General features: G+C 53.9%; 1 protein-coding gene across 2 annotated transcripts in view; it reads left to right on the top strand.

Annotated features, from left to right (window-relative positions):
• SORCS2 (sortilin related VPS10 domain containing receptor 2) overlaps window positions 1-13433 on the top strand; it is a 469795-nt gene that overhangs the window by 374555 nt on the left and 81807 nt on the right. For both annotated transcript variants that reach the window (XM_032633367.1, XM_032633366.1), the window contains exon 4: window positions 8847-9011. In XM_032633367.1, the coding sequence (XP_032489258.1) occupies window positions 8847-9011 (165 nt within the window). The remainder of the gene's footprint in view (window positions 1-8846; window positions 9012-13433) is intronic.

The raw sequence follows: 13433 nt of genomic DNA, 5'->3' as shown, positions 1-13433 counted from the left end.
GGCAGGCAGGTCCAAGCAGGAGGCCAGGTGCACGTGATCTGGGCACGCAGGGAGGGTCAGGCCCGTGCTGAAGGGTCCCGTTAGGGCGTCCAGGGTGCCAGGTTCAGGCAGGTCTCCCGACCTGGCCAAGAGGAAGACAGGAGGCCCACGTGGGCGTCTCACGCAGTCTTCCCGCTGTCTTCCTGAGCGTGCAGCTCACCTTCGTGGAAACTTTCCAGACGGCCTCTCCTCTCCTCCAGTCCCGCCTGGGGGAGGGGCCTCCCTTCTCGGGGTCCCCTGTCCCAGGGCACTGCTCACACCGGTAAATGACTTCCCTTGTCTGCTATTAGCTCCTCCGGGGCAAGGATCCTGTGAGGTTCATCTCCCAGCCTGGGGCCCGAGGCACAGGTGCATGAGTCAGTGAATGGTCTTAAGGAATAGGATGGTGGACCAAGGAGAGGCAGCAAAGATGCAGGGGAAGAGAAAGGCACTCCCCCCGCTGCCCCCCGCCCTCCTCTGCCCCTTCATGTGGTCAGAAATCATCCCCCAAACTCGGGACGGACCTGCAGACGTCTGGAAGCCATGCCTAACTGTCTTGGGGATGGGAGTGGGGGGAATCTGTCTGGCCTCTCCCAAGTCTGCTGCATCAGGACCCCCGTGTTGTTGCTACATTCCGGGCTGATGCAGTCACATCACTGGCCATGACGTGATGCCGATGAGTGACACGGGGAGGAGCTGGGTGTGAACCCACAAGGGCTGTCTGGCCTCAGCTTCCCCATCTGAGAAATGGGGATGGTCGCACCCACTTAGCAGGTGTGCTGTGAGTATTAAGTGCAGGAAGCGATGCACTCCACCCCTCACCTGCCCCTGCCCATCATCTCTACACTGCCTCGGAGCTGCCCCGCTAGTACTTCCTGCATCTCTCCAACCAGATGCTGGCAGGGCCCTGGGGCTGGCTGCCAGGCTTGGATGGGAAATAACAGAAGGGTTGTTAATTACCATGCATCCGAGCCCCGGCCACTTTGCAGGCTTCCCACCCAGCACATCCCAGCTGAGAGAGCTAAGCAGATCTGTTTTTTTTTTTTTTTTTTTTTTTTTTTTTTTTTTTTTTTTTTGCGGTACGCGGGCCTCTCACTGCTGTGGCCTCTCCCCGTTGTGGAGCACAGGCTCCGGACGCGCAGGCTCAGCGGCCATGGCTCATGAGCCCAGCCGCTCCGCGGCATGTGGGATCTTCCCGGACCGGGGCACGAACCCGTGTCCCCTGCATCGGCAGGCGGATTCTCAACCACTGCGCCACCAGGGAAGCCCAGCAGATCTGTTTTTAACACAGGTTCCGTGGGGGTGATGCAGAGGCTGGGGGAAGACATGGCCTGTCTGCCCAGCCGCCTGCAGACTGGCCCGGGGAGCTCGGCCTTCGGGGAGTCGAGCACCCCTGCCCCGTTCTCAGCGGGATGGGACCTTGGGGAGCTCTCTCTCTCTCTGCCCGCATCCGTGCTGCATGCCAGCTCCATGGCGGCTCCTGTTACTCTGTGTCACGGTGACTTGTACCACGTTTGTGTCCTGCACTGGACTGGCCCTCCTCTGTGCCCGCTGCCCGGTGTCAGGCCTCCACCGCCCATCTCTACCATGAGTCCTGCGTAGCGGGAAGCAAATCTAATCTGCGGACCTGCCGATACACTTTGGTGGTCGGGGAAGCATGTCCAATAAAGCACATGTCAATAATGTGATCTGAAAAGAAAAAATTCCCCAAGCCGGTGACTTTCTTCAGAAGAAGCGCCCTGCCACTCCCGCTCAGAATCCATGTGCCGGTCCCACTGAGCTCCACCAGCACTGGCTTCCCCTAGCGAACTCCTCTTGGCTCAGGTGTCACCCCCTCCAGGAAGCCCCCAGCCCAAGGTCAGGCCTGGGGCAAGGCAAGGGAGGCTCTAAGTTAGGGAGGCACTCAAACTCAGGTGCCCTGGCCCACCTCTCACCCCCCAGAGACACGGCGCACTCACCCTGGGGACAGCTTCTTTGCCTCTGTCCTCGTCTGTCCTGGGGTTTCCTGGTGCGAGGGAATCATATGCTCCCTGTACTGTCACTCTTACCACCGCCTTTGAGCTGCCTCAGCACCGGGACCCTGAACCACGGAGGTGTTTTGTGAAGCAAACTTCTCTGAAGAATGCTGCAATAATAAACCCACTGTCATCTATGGCAGGTTCTCCATGGCCCAGGGCTATGCTAAGTCTGGTTTTTTTGTGTTTTTTTTTTTTTTTTTTTTTTTTTTTTTTGGGGTACGCGGGCCTCTCACTGTCGTGGCCTCTCCTGTTGCGGAGCGCAGGCTCCGGACGCGCAGGCTCAGCGGCCATGGCTCACGGGCCCAGCCGCTCCGCGGCATGTGGGATCCTCCCAGACCGGGGCACGAACCCGCGTCCCCTGCATCGGCAGGCGGACTGTCAACCACTGCACCACCAGGGAAGCCCTTTGTGGGTTTTGTTTTTGCCCCACTGCATGGCATTGTAGGATCTTCGTTCCCTGACCAGGGATCAAACCCCTGCCCCCTGCAATGGAAACGCAGTCTTAACCACCAGACCGCCGGGGGAGTCTGTTATATACTTTGTTTCCTTTAACTCTCAACTCGCTTCTGCCACGGTAATTCCTATCTTCATTTTACAGAGGAAGACATTGCGGCTCAGAGACGTGAAGTAATTTTCCCAAGGTTGCACAGCTCACAGGAGCAAAGGAGGGCTGAAGCCCAGCTCCATGGGCCTCCAGAGCCTGCACTGCTCCCGTCCAACCGGGCCTCTGCTGTGGGCTATGTGTTCCACGAGCAGCGCGGCCTGGACTCCCGGGGCCATCACGGGCACCCCCGTCCTGCAGGACACCATCAGCGTGGCTGAGAGCAGGGCGGGGAGGAGTAAAATCCCTAGTGTAAAATCCCTCTAGTTCACAATGGTTATTTCTTCGTCTCTTGGTGGGGAGCAGAGGCCAGGTCCACCGGCGTGCTCGGAGTTGCACAGCTAACGGACACAGGGCTGAACCCCGCAGGAGCTGCGGCCGAAAGCAGCTCCCCCGCCGACAAGGGGAGGGTGCTCAGAGCTCACCGGGGGCCATGAGAAAATGCAGACCCTGATCCCGCAGGTCCGGATGGGGCCAAGACACTGTGTTCCTAACTGGCGCCAGGGAGGCTGCTACTCCTGGTCCGAGTTTATTAACTGAGTAGCTTTGGAAAGAGCCCACTTTATGGGTGTGTGACCTAGGCCATCGCAGGAGGATCTGTGCTTGGTTTGATGCTCTACTGGCACCATCTTGAAATTCCTAATTCCTTTTGAACAAGGAGCCCCACCTTTGCACTTTGTCCTTGGCCTGGCAAATTAAACCCTGGAACTCATGCTTCAGGTGGGCTGGTCATTAGTCCAATGAGTCTATCAAATATTTGTCTTCAACTGTGTTGCCTCTGATTTTGAGACACCCAGCCTCAAGGGCCCCCAGAACCTAGCTCGGTGCCATATGTTTCCCCACAATAGTAAGCAGTGAAAACACACCATTTAAAGTAGTCCGGTTCCCAATTTGGGAGAGCAATCTGCCGGCCTCCTCTCTGCACCATGCTAATTGCTTTGTTTTCTTTGCTCCAATAATCCTTTCCTTGTCAGCACTTTTTCCTTCCCCCGTCTTTCCTGGCTTGTCCCACTCTGAGGCCAAAAATAGCCCACAACCACAGATTGCTGGGCCCCCGGCCAGAATCACTTCCTCAGGTTCTTTTTCCTTCTGCCTCAGTTGCCACCATGCGTAGGGCCTTGGCTGTAACTGGGGGCTTTCATGGAGAAGTGACCCGGTACCTAGAGCCCTCATTCTGTGTGGGAAAACCAACACCCATTTCTTGGACCAGGTCCCGTGCTCCGGCCTGGATGGCAATGATGAGGACCTGGGCCCTGCCAGGCTGCACAGCCTCCCCACCTGGAGGGAAAGGCAGGCTCTCGCGGGTTCCCTGCGGAGAACCCTCGGAATGTTGGGCTGGAGCAAATGACTGTACAAGATGCTGGGGGAAGGGGCAGAGGAGGCATGAGAAAAACTCTGTTGGAGGATGTGTATCACAGAAGGCTTCCTGGAGGAGGTGACCTTCCAAAGGTGCCTCGGTGGATGAGGAGGCGTTTGATAAGCAGATAAAAGGGGGAAGATGTCCCATCATAAAAACAGGCTAAACTCATGCTGGGGACACTGGCAAAGCAGGGACGCCAAAAATAAATGAGAAACATTCAGCTTTGTTGAAGTTGCCCAGAATTCAGGGCTCAGAAAATTTCAAAGAAACCATTTTCATTTTATCACACTTGGATTTTGTGACGTTCTGAGATTTTAAAATCTGATTCTGGGGCTTCCCTGGTGGCGCAGTGGTTGAGAGTCCGCCTGCCGTTGCAGGGGACGCGGGTTCGTGCCCCGGTCCGGGAAGATCCCACGTGCCGCGGGGCGGCTGGGCCCGTGGGCCATGGCCGCTGGGCCTGCGCGTCCCGAGCCTGTGCTCCGCAACGGGAGAGGCCACAGCAGTGAGAGGCCCGCGTACCGCAAAAAAAAAAAATAATCCGATTCTGAATTACCAGTGGTGATGTTGGGGGTGTGCTGATCCTGCTGTACATTCCAGCCAAAGGGGACAAGACACACAGAGGTGGTCAGGATGTGAACGGTCTCAGCTGGGATGCCGCCTGTTTGCCTTTGGTTATGCTGTCCTCTCTGCCTGAAACACCCTCCCCTGGGTCTGGATCAAATTTCCATTCATTCTTCAAGGCTCGTCTGGATATCACCTCCTCCAGGAAGCCCTTCCTTTTGTTCTGCACCTGGATGATATTTTCCCCCTGCTCTGCTCCCATAAAGCCCTGGGCATACCTAAATCCTTGCTTGACCTTGCAGTTTTAGCAGCTGTGGAAGAATGAATGAATGAACGAACGAATGAGCCTTCATTGCTGTGAGAAGCTTGGAGTGGTGAACAGGAATAAGTGAGTGAGATTATTTATGCCTTCTGCTCTCCAGGCTACTTAAATATCCCTAAGGATGTTTTCCTCCCAGAGGAGAAAAACAAACAAACAACAAAACAAAACAAAAAAACAAAACAAAAAAAACAAAAAACAAAAACAAAACAAAAAAAACTCTCTTATGAGAGTCACAAACTGAGCTGGAATTGCTCGCGTATGCGTGCCTGCATTCCTTCGTGTATCCAGCGGGGCTTTGTTGACCGACAGCTTGGGGTCGGGCCTGTGCAGGGTGCTGGAGAAACCAGAAGATTCCCTACCCCTGAGATCAGGGGGGCACAGCCTAGTGGGGGAGGTAAATAAGCAAATAGTTGTATTGTAAAAACATTGTGGAAAACGCATCACAAGCAAAGTGCTTTAATGAGCTTCCCTGGCCAGACGGCCCGGATGGAGCTGGGCGTGAGAGTTGCTGCCCTGGGGTGGGGCGCAGAGCCAGGCCGAGAGTGTCCAGTGGATACTGAATGAACCGTGCTGTATCCGGGAAAGATGTGGAGGGAGTCTTGGTGATTTACTTCATTTTTCCTGATTATCCAGGGAAGCCGGGTGCTGTGCAGAACATTTAGGGGTTGAAGGACGATGTCAAAGGAGACACAGGACCCCAAAAGACCTCCCAGTAGCCAGAGCTGGACCTATCTGGGCAGCAAAATAAGAAAATATTATTGGCTTCCCTGGTGGCGCAGTGGTTGGGAGTCCGCCTGCCGATGCAGGGGACACGGGTTCGCGCCCCGGTCCGGGAGGATCCCGCGTGCCGCGGAGCGGCTGGGCCCGTGAGCCATGGCCGCTGGACCTGCGCTTCCGGAGCCTGTGCTCCGCAGCGGCGGGGGGGCCACAGCAATGAGAGGACCGTGTACCGCAAAAAAAAAAAAAAAAAGAAAATATTATTGAAATACAACTCAAAGCATAAACTAAATATTTGTGGGTTCATAGTGATATAAATACGTGATTGAATAAGTAAATAAATGGGGGAGAAAAGACAAATCTCCCAGGCAGAAGAATTCCATATAATGTATGTAGCTACTCCACCCTCCAGGAGGGCCGCCTGCCTCTCCCCTCCCCCCCGCCCCCAGGTGTGGGCCACGCAAGATGACTTTCTCCCAAAGGGACAGGATGGAAGCAGGGAGGAATGGAGTAACGTTACAGGGAGACGCCTGGCCAGTGCCACCTGGCCAGCGAGGGCAGCATCGTCAGTGACAGGTCATGTCCACTGCACGTCCACTGCAATGAGGGAGGCACCCCTCATTTTGCTCTTTTCCCCCCCAAAACTCAGAACCACGCTATCAGCACAAGAAAAATATCAAACAGACCCAAATGGGGAGGTAACTACTACAGAACCGCCAGCCAGTCCTCAAAGCTGCCGCATCATTAACAGCAAAGAAAGCCTGAGAAACTGTCACCACCCGGAAGAGCCGAAGGAGACGTGACAGCTAAATGTCACGTGGGGACCCGGAGCAGGGACAGAAAAAGACGTTGGTGGAAAAACGAGTGAAATGCAGCGTGTAGTTTAGTTTCGATGTTGGGTCCTTAGTGGTGACGGATGTATGATCCTGACGTCAGCTGTTCATGAAAGAGGAAGCGGGGTGTGTGTCATGTGGGAACTCTCTGTGCTATCTTTGCAACTTTTCTGTAAATCTAAAACTATTCTAAACTAAAAAGTTTATTTAAAAATGTTTAAAAACTCCTTCTGAACCCACCACTATTAACATCCCCCTGTGTTTCTTTCCGTTCTTTTAAATGAAGGTGTAATTGACACACACCATTAATTAGTTTCCGGCGTGCAAGGTAATAATTCGATGTCTGTCTTGTGAACACACAGTAAGTCCAGCTGACCTCTGTCACCATAGTTGCAGAATTATTTTTCTTCTGATGAGAACTTTTAAGATCTACTCTCATAGCCACTTTCAAATATGCCGTATAGTTTTATTGATTATACTCACCGTGCCGTACTTATTTATCTTATAACGGGACGTTTGTACCTTTTGATCCCCTTCACCCGTTTGGCCCACCCTCCTCCCCCCACCAGTCTGTTCTCTGTATCTATGAGCTTGTTTTTTTTCCCCTTTTTCCTTTTAGATTCCATATATAAGTGAGATCACATGGTACTTGCTCTCTCCTTCTGATTTATTTTACTTAGCATAGCGTCCTTAACGTCCATCCATGTTTTCACAAATGGCAAGTTTCATTCTTTTTTATGGCAGAATAATAACCCTTCCATTCCTCTTTCTATGCATTTTCCACTGATAAAATTATACTTACCTTTATACACCTACCATTGACAAAATTATAATACACTTCCTTACAATTTTGTCAGTGTGAAATGTACAGAAATTAGACTCGCTTATAATTTTGTGCCCTGCTATTTAAATGTCACGTGTGCGTGAGCTCTCTTGTCACTAAACATTCTCTGTAAACATTTGTACACGCTCTCTGGCTCCCCGGACCATTCTCCCCCGCCCCACGTTTCCTGCATGTAGATCACACCATGAGGAACATCTCCGAGCACATCTTTGCAGGAATCAGGCTCCACGACCCGCCGTTTGCTGGGGACAGAAGGCTTTTGTGCTGGAGGAGATGAATGACCGCCCCTGGGGAGCTCATTAGGTTTCCCTGGAAAGAAAGAACACACTGGGTTATCATTTGTTCACACGAGACAGGAGTTTTGTGCAGTCCATTGATTTGTGCTCTCTGTGTTTAATTGTCTTCTAGAGCGGTGTCGGAGGTTGAGGAAGGCCATCCTGGGGGGGGGGGGGGCATCTCATTGCCCCACGCCCCCCCGGGGAAAGCCACCCATTTTGTAGACAAGGAAACTGAGGCACAGAGGGTGTTTGGTCACAGAGACATGGATTTGAACTGGGTTATCTGGAGACGGAGTGTGTGCCCCCAGCCCCCTACTCCACCAGCACACATGGTTCATTCACTCATCCCCTCATTCCCTCATTCATTCATCTGACTGGTGGAGTGCCCAGGCCCTGCAGGGGTGGGCTGGGGAGGGGGTCAGTAGTGACCTCCACAGACATGGCCCCTGGCCCAACAGGGCCTCAGTCCCTGGGGGGGAGGCCGCTTCCATGAAATGGGGTGAACGTGTGATGGGCAAGTCCTGGGTCCCCAGCAGCCTTGTGTCAGGAGCTCAGCCCAGCCTGGGTTGAGGAAGGCCCACCCCAGGGTGGGGCTGTGGCCCATGCTGAGCATGGCCAGGGTGCAAGTGGAGGCTGGGAGGGAGGCCGGTCCAGGAAGGGCCTGGGGACCCTGATGGGGGGGTGGTGTCTCCTTGAGGCTCCCAGGAACCATGAAGTTTCTACAAGGCCCGTGTGTAGGAGACCCCCTGGCTTCCTGTGTGGGGAACGGACCTTCTGATGGTGCTGGAGGTGGGAGTCGGGGCCACAGCGCTGGAGGGTGAACCACGTGGCTCGCGGCCCCTCCACCCCGCGTGCCGGCGCTCCTGGCACTGTCGCAGCCCACCCGGCTGGTCGACCTTCTCTGGCACCAGGGACACAGGAGCTCTTGCGTGTCCCTCCGAGGGGCCCTGTCATTCCACCAAGTGAGCACAGGGCGAGGCAGCCTCCCAAATGGCCCCTGCCTCCTGGGTGTACTTGACAGTAAGCCCTCCCCACTGTAGAGCTGTCGGCCGGGCAGGTCAGTGTGCTGGGGCGGCCGTACCACAGGTGAGGCTTCGAACCACAGGAATCCGTCGTCTCAGTTCTGGAGGCCGGAAATCCGAAGTCAGGTGTCGGCAGGGCTGGTTCCCTCTCGGGGCTGCGGGGAACCCGTTCCAGGCCTCCTCCCGGCTTCTGGCAGCTCCAGCAGCCCTTGGCTTGTAGACGCATCGCCTGATCTCCACGGGGAGGCCTCACGCCCCACTGTGTGTTTCAGATCATCCTTGTGAGCTCCTCTCTCAGCGACCGGGACCAGAGCCTGTTCCTTAGCACGGACGAGGGCGCCACCTTCCAGAAGCAGCTCATCCCCTTCTCCGTGGAAACGTTCATCTTCCACCCCCGGGTAGAGGACAAGGTGCTGGCCTACACCCGGGAGGGCAAGGTAAGCAGGCCTGAGCCTTTCCATCACGTGGGGCCCGGGACCCCCCATCATCCCCTTCTCCCCTGGGCCGTGTGGTTGGATGCCACCAGGAGCTCGAGGCTTTGCAGGAGAACCGAGCGGGGGAGGTGAGCTGTGCACTTGGCACAAATGGGCCCGAGAGCCGGTCAATGGATAGTGGATGATTATGAGGACCCTTCCACCCTGTCCCCCTCTGTCTGCACTCCAGCCACAGGGCCTTCCTCTACTTCCAGAACATTCCACGCACCCTCCCACACCAGGCCCTCCCCTCCCCCCTCTCCCACCACCACCATGAGAGTGAATCGTCCTTCAGACCCCAGACCAGCGTCCCCTCCTCTGAGGAGCAGAGCAGCAGGGCCCCAGGAGCACAGGGCACCTTCACAGGGCGGCAGAGGAGAGCGTAATGGGGGGCTGTCTCCAGGGCCAGCGTGGGTGGGCTGAGGGGGGAGCTTGCTGAGGGCCCGTGGAGGAGGGGCCCCCCTGGCTGTAGGAAAGGCCTGTGTCGGTTTCCTGCGGCCACTGTAAGAAATGACCACAATACAATAGAAATGTATTCTCTCACAGTTTCGGAGACCAAAGGCCCAAAATCAGCTTCATGGGGCGAACACCAAGGTGTCTGTGGGCCCCCGCTCCCTCTGGAGGCTCTGGAGGGGATCCCTCCCTTGCCTCTCCCAGTCTCTGGAATTCTGTGGCTTGTGGAGGGGTCACTCGGATCTTCTAAGGCAGCGTCTTCAACCCTTCCAGCTGCATCTTCACGTTGCCGCGCGCGTGTGCGTGGGTGTGTGAAAGTTCCCTCTGCCCCACCCGGATGACCCGGGATAATCTTCCCAACTAAACATCTTCACTGAATCACACCCACAGAGTCTTTATTTTCCTCCATCTGGTCCCACGCACAGGTTCCAGGGATTATGACGTAGATGTTTCCGGGGGGCCTTTTTCAGCCAACCACCTTGCCCAGTAGGAGGCCGGATCCCCGGAGCCATAAGGAACGGGCAAGGAGGAGGCTGGTCCAGGAGAGGGTCGCTCAGCCCCTAGGGACTGCGGCTGGGCAGTCGGAGAACAGGAGTCATGGTACCCAGCTCTCTCCCCTCCCGCCCTCCGGTCTTCTGCTGGTGCCTCCCGTGGTCTGAATCCCACCAGAAGCCAGAGAGAAGGAGCCTGTGGATGCCGTCTACACAGGGCAAGCCCCCAGTGTTGGAAAAAGGTGGAGAAGGCAGAGCCTGGGTCTGGACTAGGTGGAGGCTGTCCAGATCGGGAGCTTCCCCAGGCCTGCTTGGGACCCACTGTGCCACACTCTCCCAGATTCCAGTGCCTCTCTTTCCCAGGACTGTAATTATGTATTTGTGCCACTAGTTAGTTATTGTCTGCACCGTACACACACACTTGGGGTCAGCTCGCTGAGGGTAAGGGCTATGCCTGGTTTTTTTTCACCATTTTACCTCAAGTACCTGGCTGAAAATATTGAACGGATGGATGGAGGGATGGTGGATGGATGGATGGACGGATACATGCATGGGGGTGGATGGATGGATGGATGGATACATGCATGGGGGTGGGTGGATCATGGGGGTGGATGGATGAATGGATGGATAAATGAATGAATGAATTTCTACCGACAGGGATCGCCCAGGTCAGGGACCTCCACATGGAGACTCCTGGCTGGCCTGAGCCATGGCTGTCTACAGGACCTGGCCTCCTCGCTGGTCCTCAGTTTAGTGTATCTGCTTTGACCTGGAATACATCACACGCACTCACACATCACTGGCCAAAGCAAGTCTTGTGCCAAGGTCTGGTCCTTGCTAACTGACTGAATTTCAGAATGTCCCTGAAATTCCCTGGCCTCGTGGGCTGCCTCTGCTCTGGGTGCTTTCCTTTGGAACAGCATGTATTCTGGGTATTAATAGTGCTACTTAGCCTTCCATGTATTCAGACTAAAGCACAATCACAGAGACTTATTTTCCCACAGAGACTGACTGCATTACAATTGCTCTTTAATTCATGGGGCCCTGAAAAATTAATGGAGCTGAAATCTCGGTTATTTTCTTTGGGTCTTTTCTGTGACTATGAGGAAAGGAAAAAGAGGGAAGAAAGGTTTCACTGTGGTTGTAAAAGGAATGAGGAATTTGAGGACATTAATAACAATGACAGCAGGGCTGTTTTGTTAGGCATGATGGTTTCAGCAGGATGGCTGGTCGGACAACACTGACTTTGACGCCAACAGACCTGGTGTGTTAGGTAGGCGTCTGCTGCTGTATTGCTGAGTAACGCACAGGCCCAAACCTCAGTGGCTCACAGCAACAAGCATTCTTTCTTATTCTTGCATCTGCGAGTCAGCGGGGGTCCTGCCGGGCTCGCTTGGGACTGACTAGACAGGCATGCCTCCTGGCAGGGTTCAGGTCTCTTCTTCTGAAACCAGCAGTCGCTTGCAGACATGCCGTTCTCGTGATGGAGGGCAAAGGCTCCGAGGGGCAGAGGAAACCGCATGAGAACCTCCGTGTGTCTGCTTTGACCTGGAAAACATCACATCCTTTCCCGCTGGGCAAAGCAAGTCATATGCCAAACCCAGAGTCCACAGGCTGGACCTAAATGTCTCGCTCACAAGGACTTGCAGATTTTTACAAAAGCAAACGCTCTCTTCTATTCCCTCCCCTTCCTTTTCCTCCCAGATGCCTACCCCTTCCTCTAGCAAAGACTGTCCTTCCACCCCTCAGACTGCCCTGTCTCCCTACCTCTAGTTCCCTCCTTTACTGTGTCATTAGAATTTGGGGTGCTCTGAGGCGACCTTATTTGGAGCCTGGACAGCTTCCTTGGGTGAGAGCTGAATGCAGTGGGTTTTCTTCTTTCAAGGCTCAGCAAATTGCATCAGGCTCCTGGGATCAAAAGGATGTGAGAGCTGGGCAGTCCTTCCCCACGCCAGCTTGCTGGGGACCCCTGGCATGAAACTGACCAGCCTGTTCCCCTCTGCTCAGACCTCAGACCTGTTCACAGGCAGAGCCCGGGGCACTTACCTCTAAAACATCAATAGACCCACTCATGTTTTATTCTGCTTCCCATCGAGAACCTCCTCTGCTTCCCGGCGCTGTGAGAAATCGGTCTGAGCCTGGGACTGCCTTCCAGAAACTTAGTAGAGGAGACAAGACACCTTGGATGGCCAATCAGGGAAGCCTTCCTGGAGGAGGGGGGTTGAACAGGGGCTTAGAGAATGAGTCAGGATGTAAGTTTACTTTTTAATACAACTTCAGAACCACAAAGATGATCACACAAGAAAAGAAAGAAAAATGAACCCCTGCAATCCTCCAGCCCAAATGAAGCCGTGTTTGCGTTTATATAGGCTGAAAAGGAGGAGAAGTGCTATCAAGGGGGTGAGGTAGGGTGGGCAAGAGTTCTCTTAAGAAGGGATGAGTCTTGGGCTTCCCTGGTGACGCAGTGGTTAAGAATCCGCCTGCCGATGCTGGGGACACGGGTTCCAGCCCTGATCCGGGAAGATCCCACATGCCACGGAGCAACTAAGCCCGTGTGCCACAACTACCGAGCCTGCGCTCTAGAGCCCGCGAGCCACAACTACTGAAGCCTGCATGCCTAGAGCCCGTGCTTGGCAGCAAGAGAAGCCACCGCGATGGGAAGCCCGCGCACCACAACCAAGAGTAACCCCCGCTCGCCACACTAGAGAAAACCTGTGCGCGGCAACGAAGACCCAACACGGCCAAAAAAAATAAATAAACAAATGTGGGGTTTAAAAAAAAAAAAAAAAAAGAATGCCATTTGCAGCAACATGCATGGACCTGGAGATTATCATACTAAGTGAGTCAGACAGAGAAAGACAAATACTGTGTGACGTCACTTATGTGTGGAATCTTAAAAAAAATAGATACAAATAAACTTATTTACAAAACAGAAACAGAGCCACAGACATAGAAAACAAACCTATGGATATGTTAGGAGGCTGGGATTAACATATACACACTACTATATATAAAATAGATAAACAACAAGGTCCTACTGTATGGCACAGGGAGCTGTACTCGATATTTTGTAATAATATTTTGTAATCTATTCCCTTATATGGGAAAAGAGTCTGAAAAACGATCTGTGTGTACATATATACATATGTGTGTATATAAAACTGAATCTCTGTGCTGTACACCTGAAACTAACACAACATTGTAAATCAACTCTACTCCAATATAATAAAATAAATGGCCCAAGGCAGCAGGGAACTGCCTCCACGGCCTGTCCCCTTCCAAACCTCACATGCACGCATCTATCTGACCCAGAATTCTAGCTGCAAGGGAGTCTGAGCAATGTTGGATCTCAGCTTTTCGGCCTTTGCAGTATGCCCAGGTGCCCTACAGCGAGGGAAGGAAGGATGCTGAGTTCCAGCCATCATACCCAACCTACCACTGA

This window comes from Phocoena sinus, chromosome 5, assembly GCF_008692025.1.
Source record: "Phocoena sinus isolate mPhoSin1 chromosome 5, mPhoSin1.pri, whole genome shotgun sequence".
Lineage (NCBI taxonomy): Eukaryota > Metazoa > Chordata > Mammalia > Artiodactyla > Phocoenidae > Phocoena > Phocoena sinus.
This window is presented reverse-complemented; position numbering and strand designations above follow the sequence as displayed.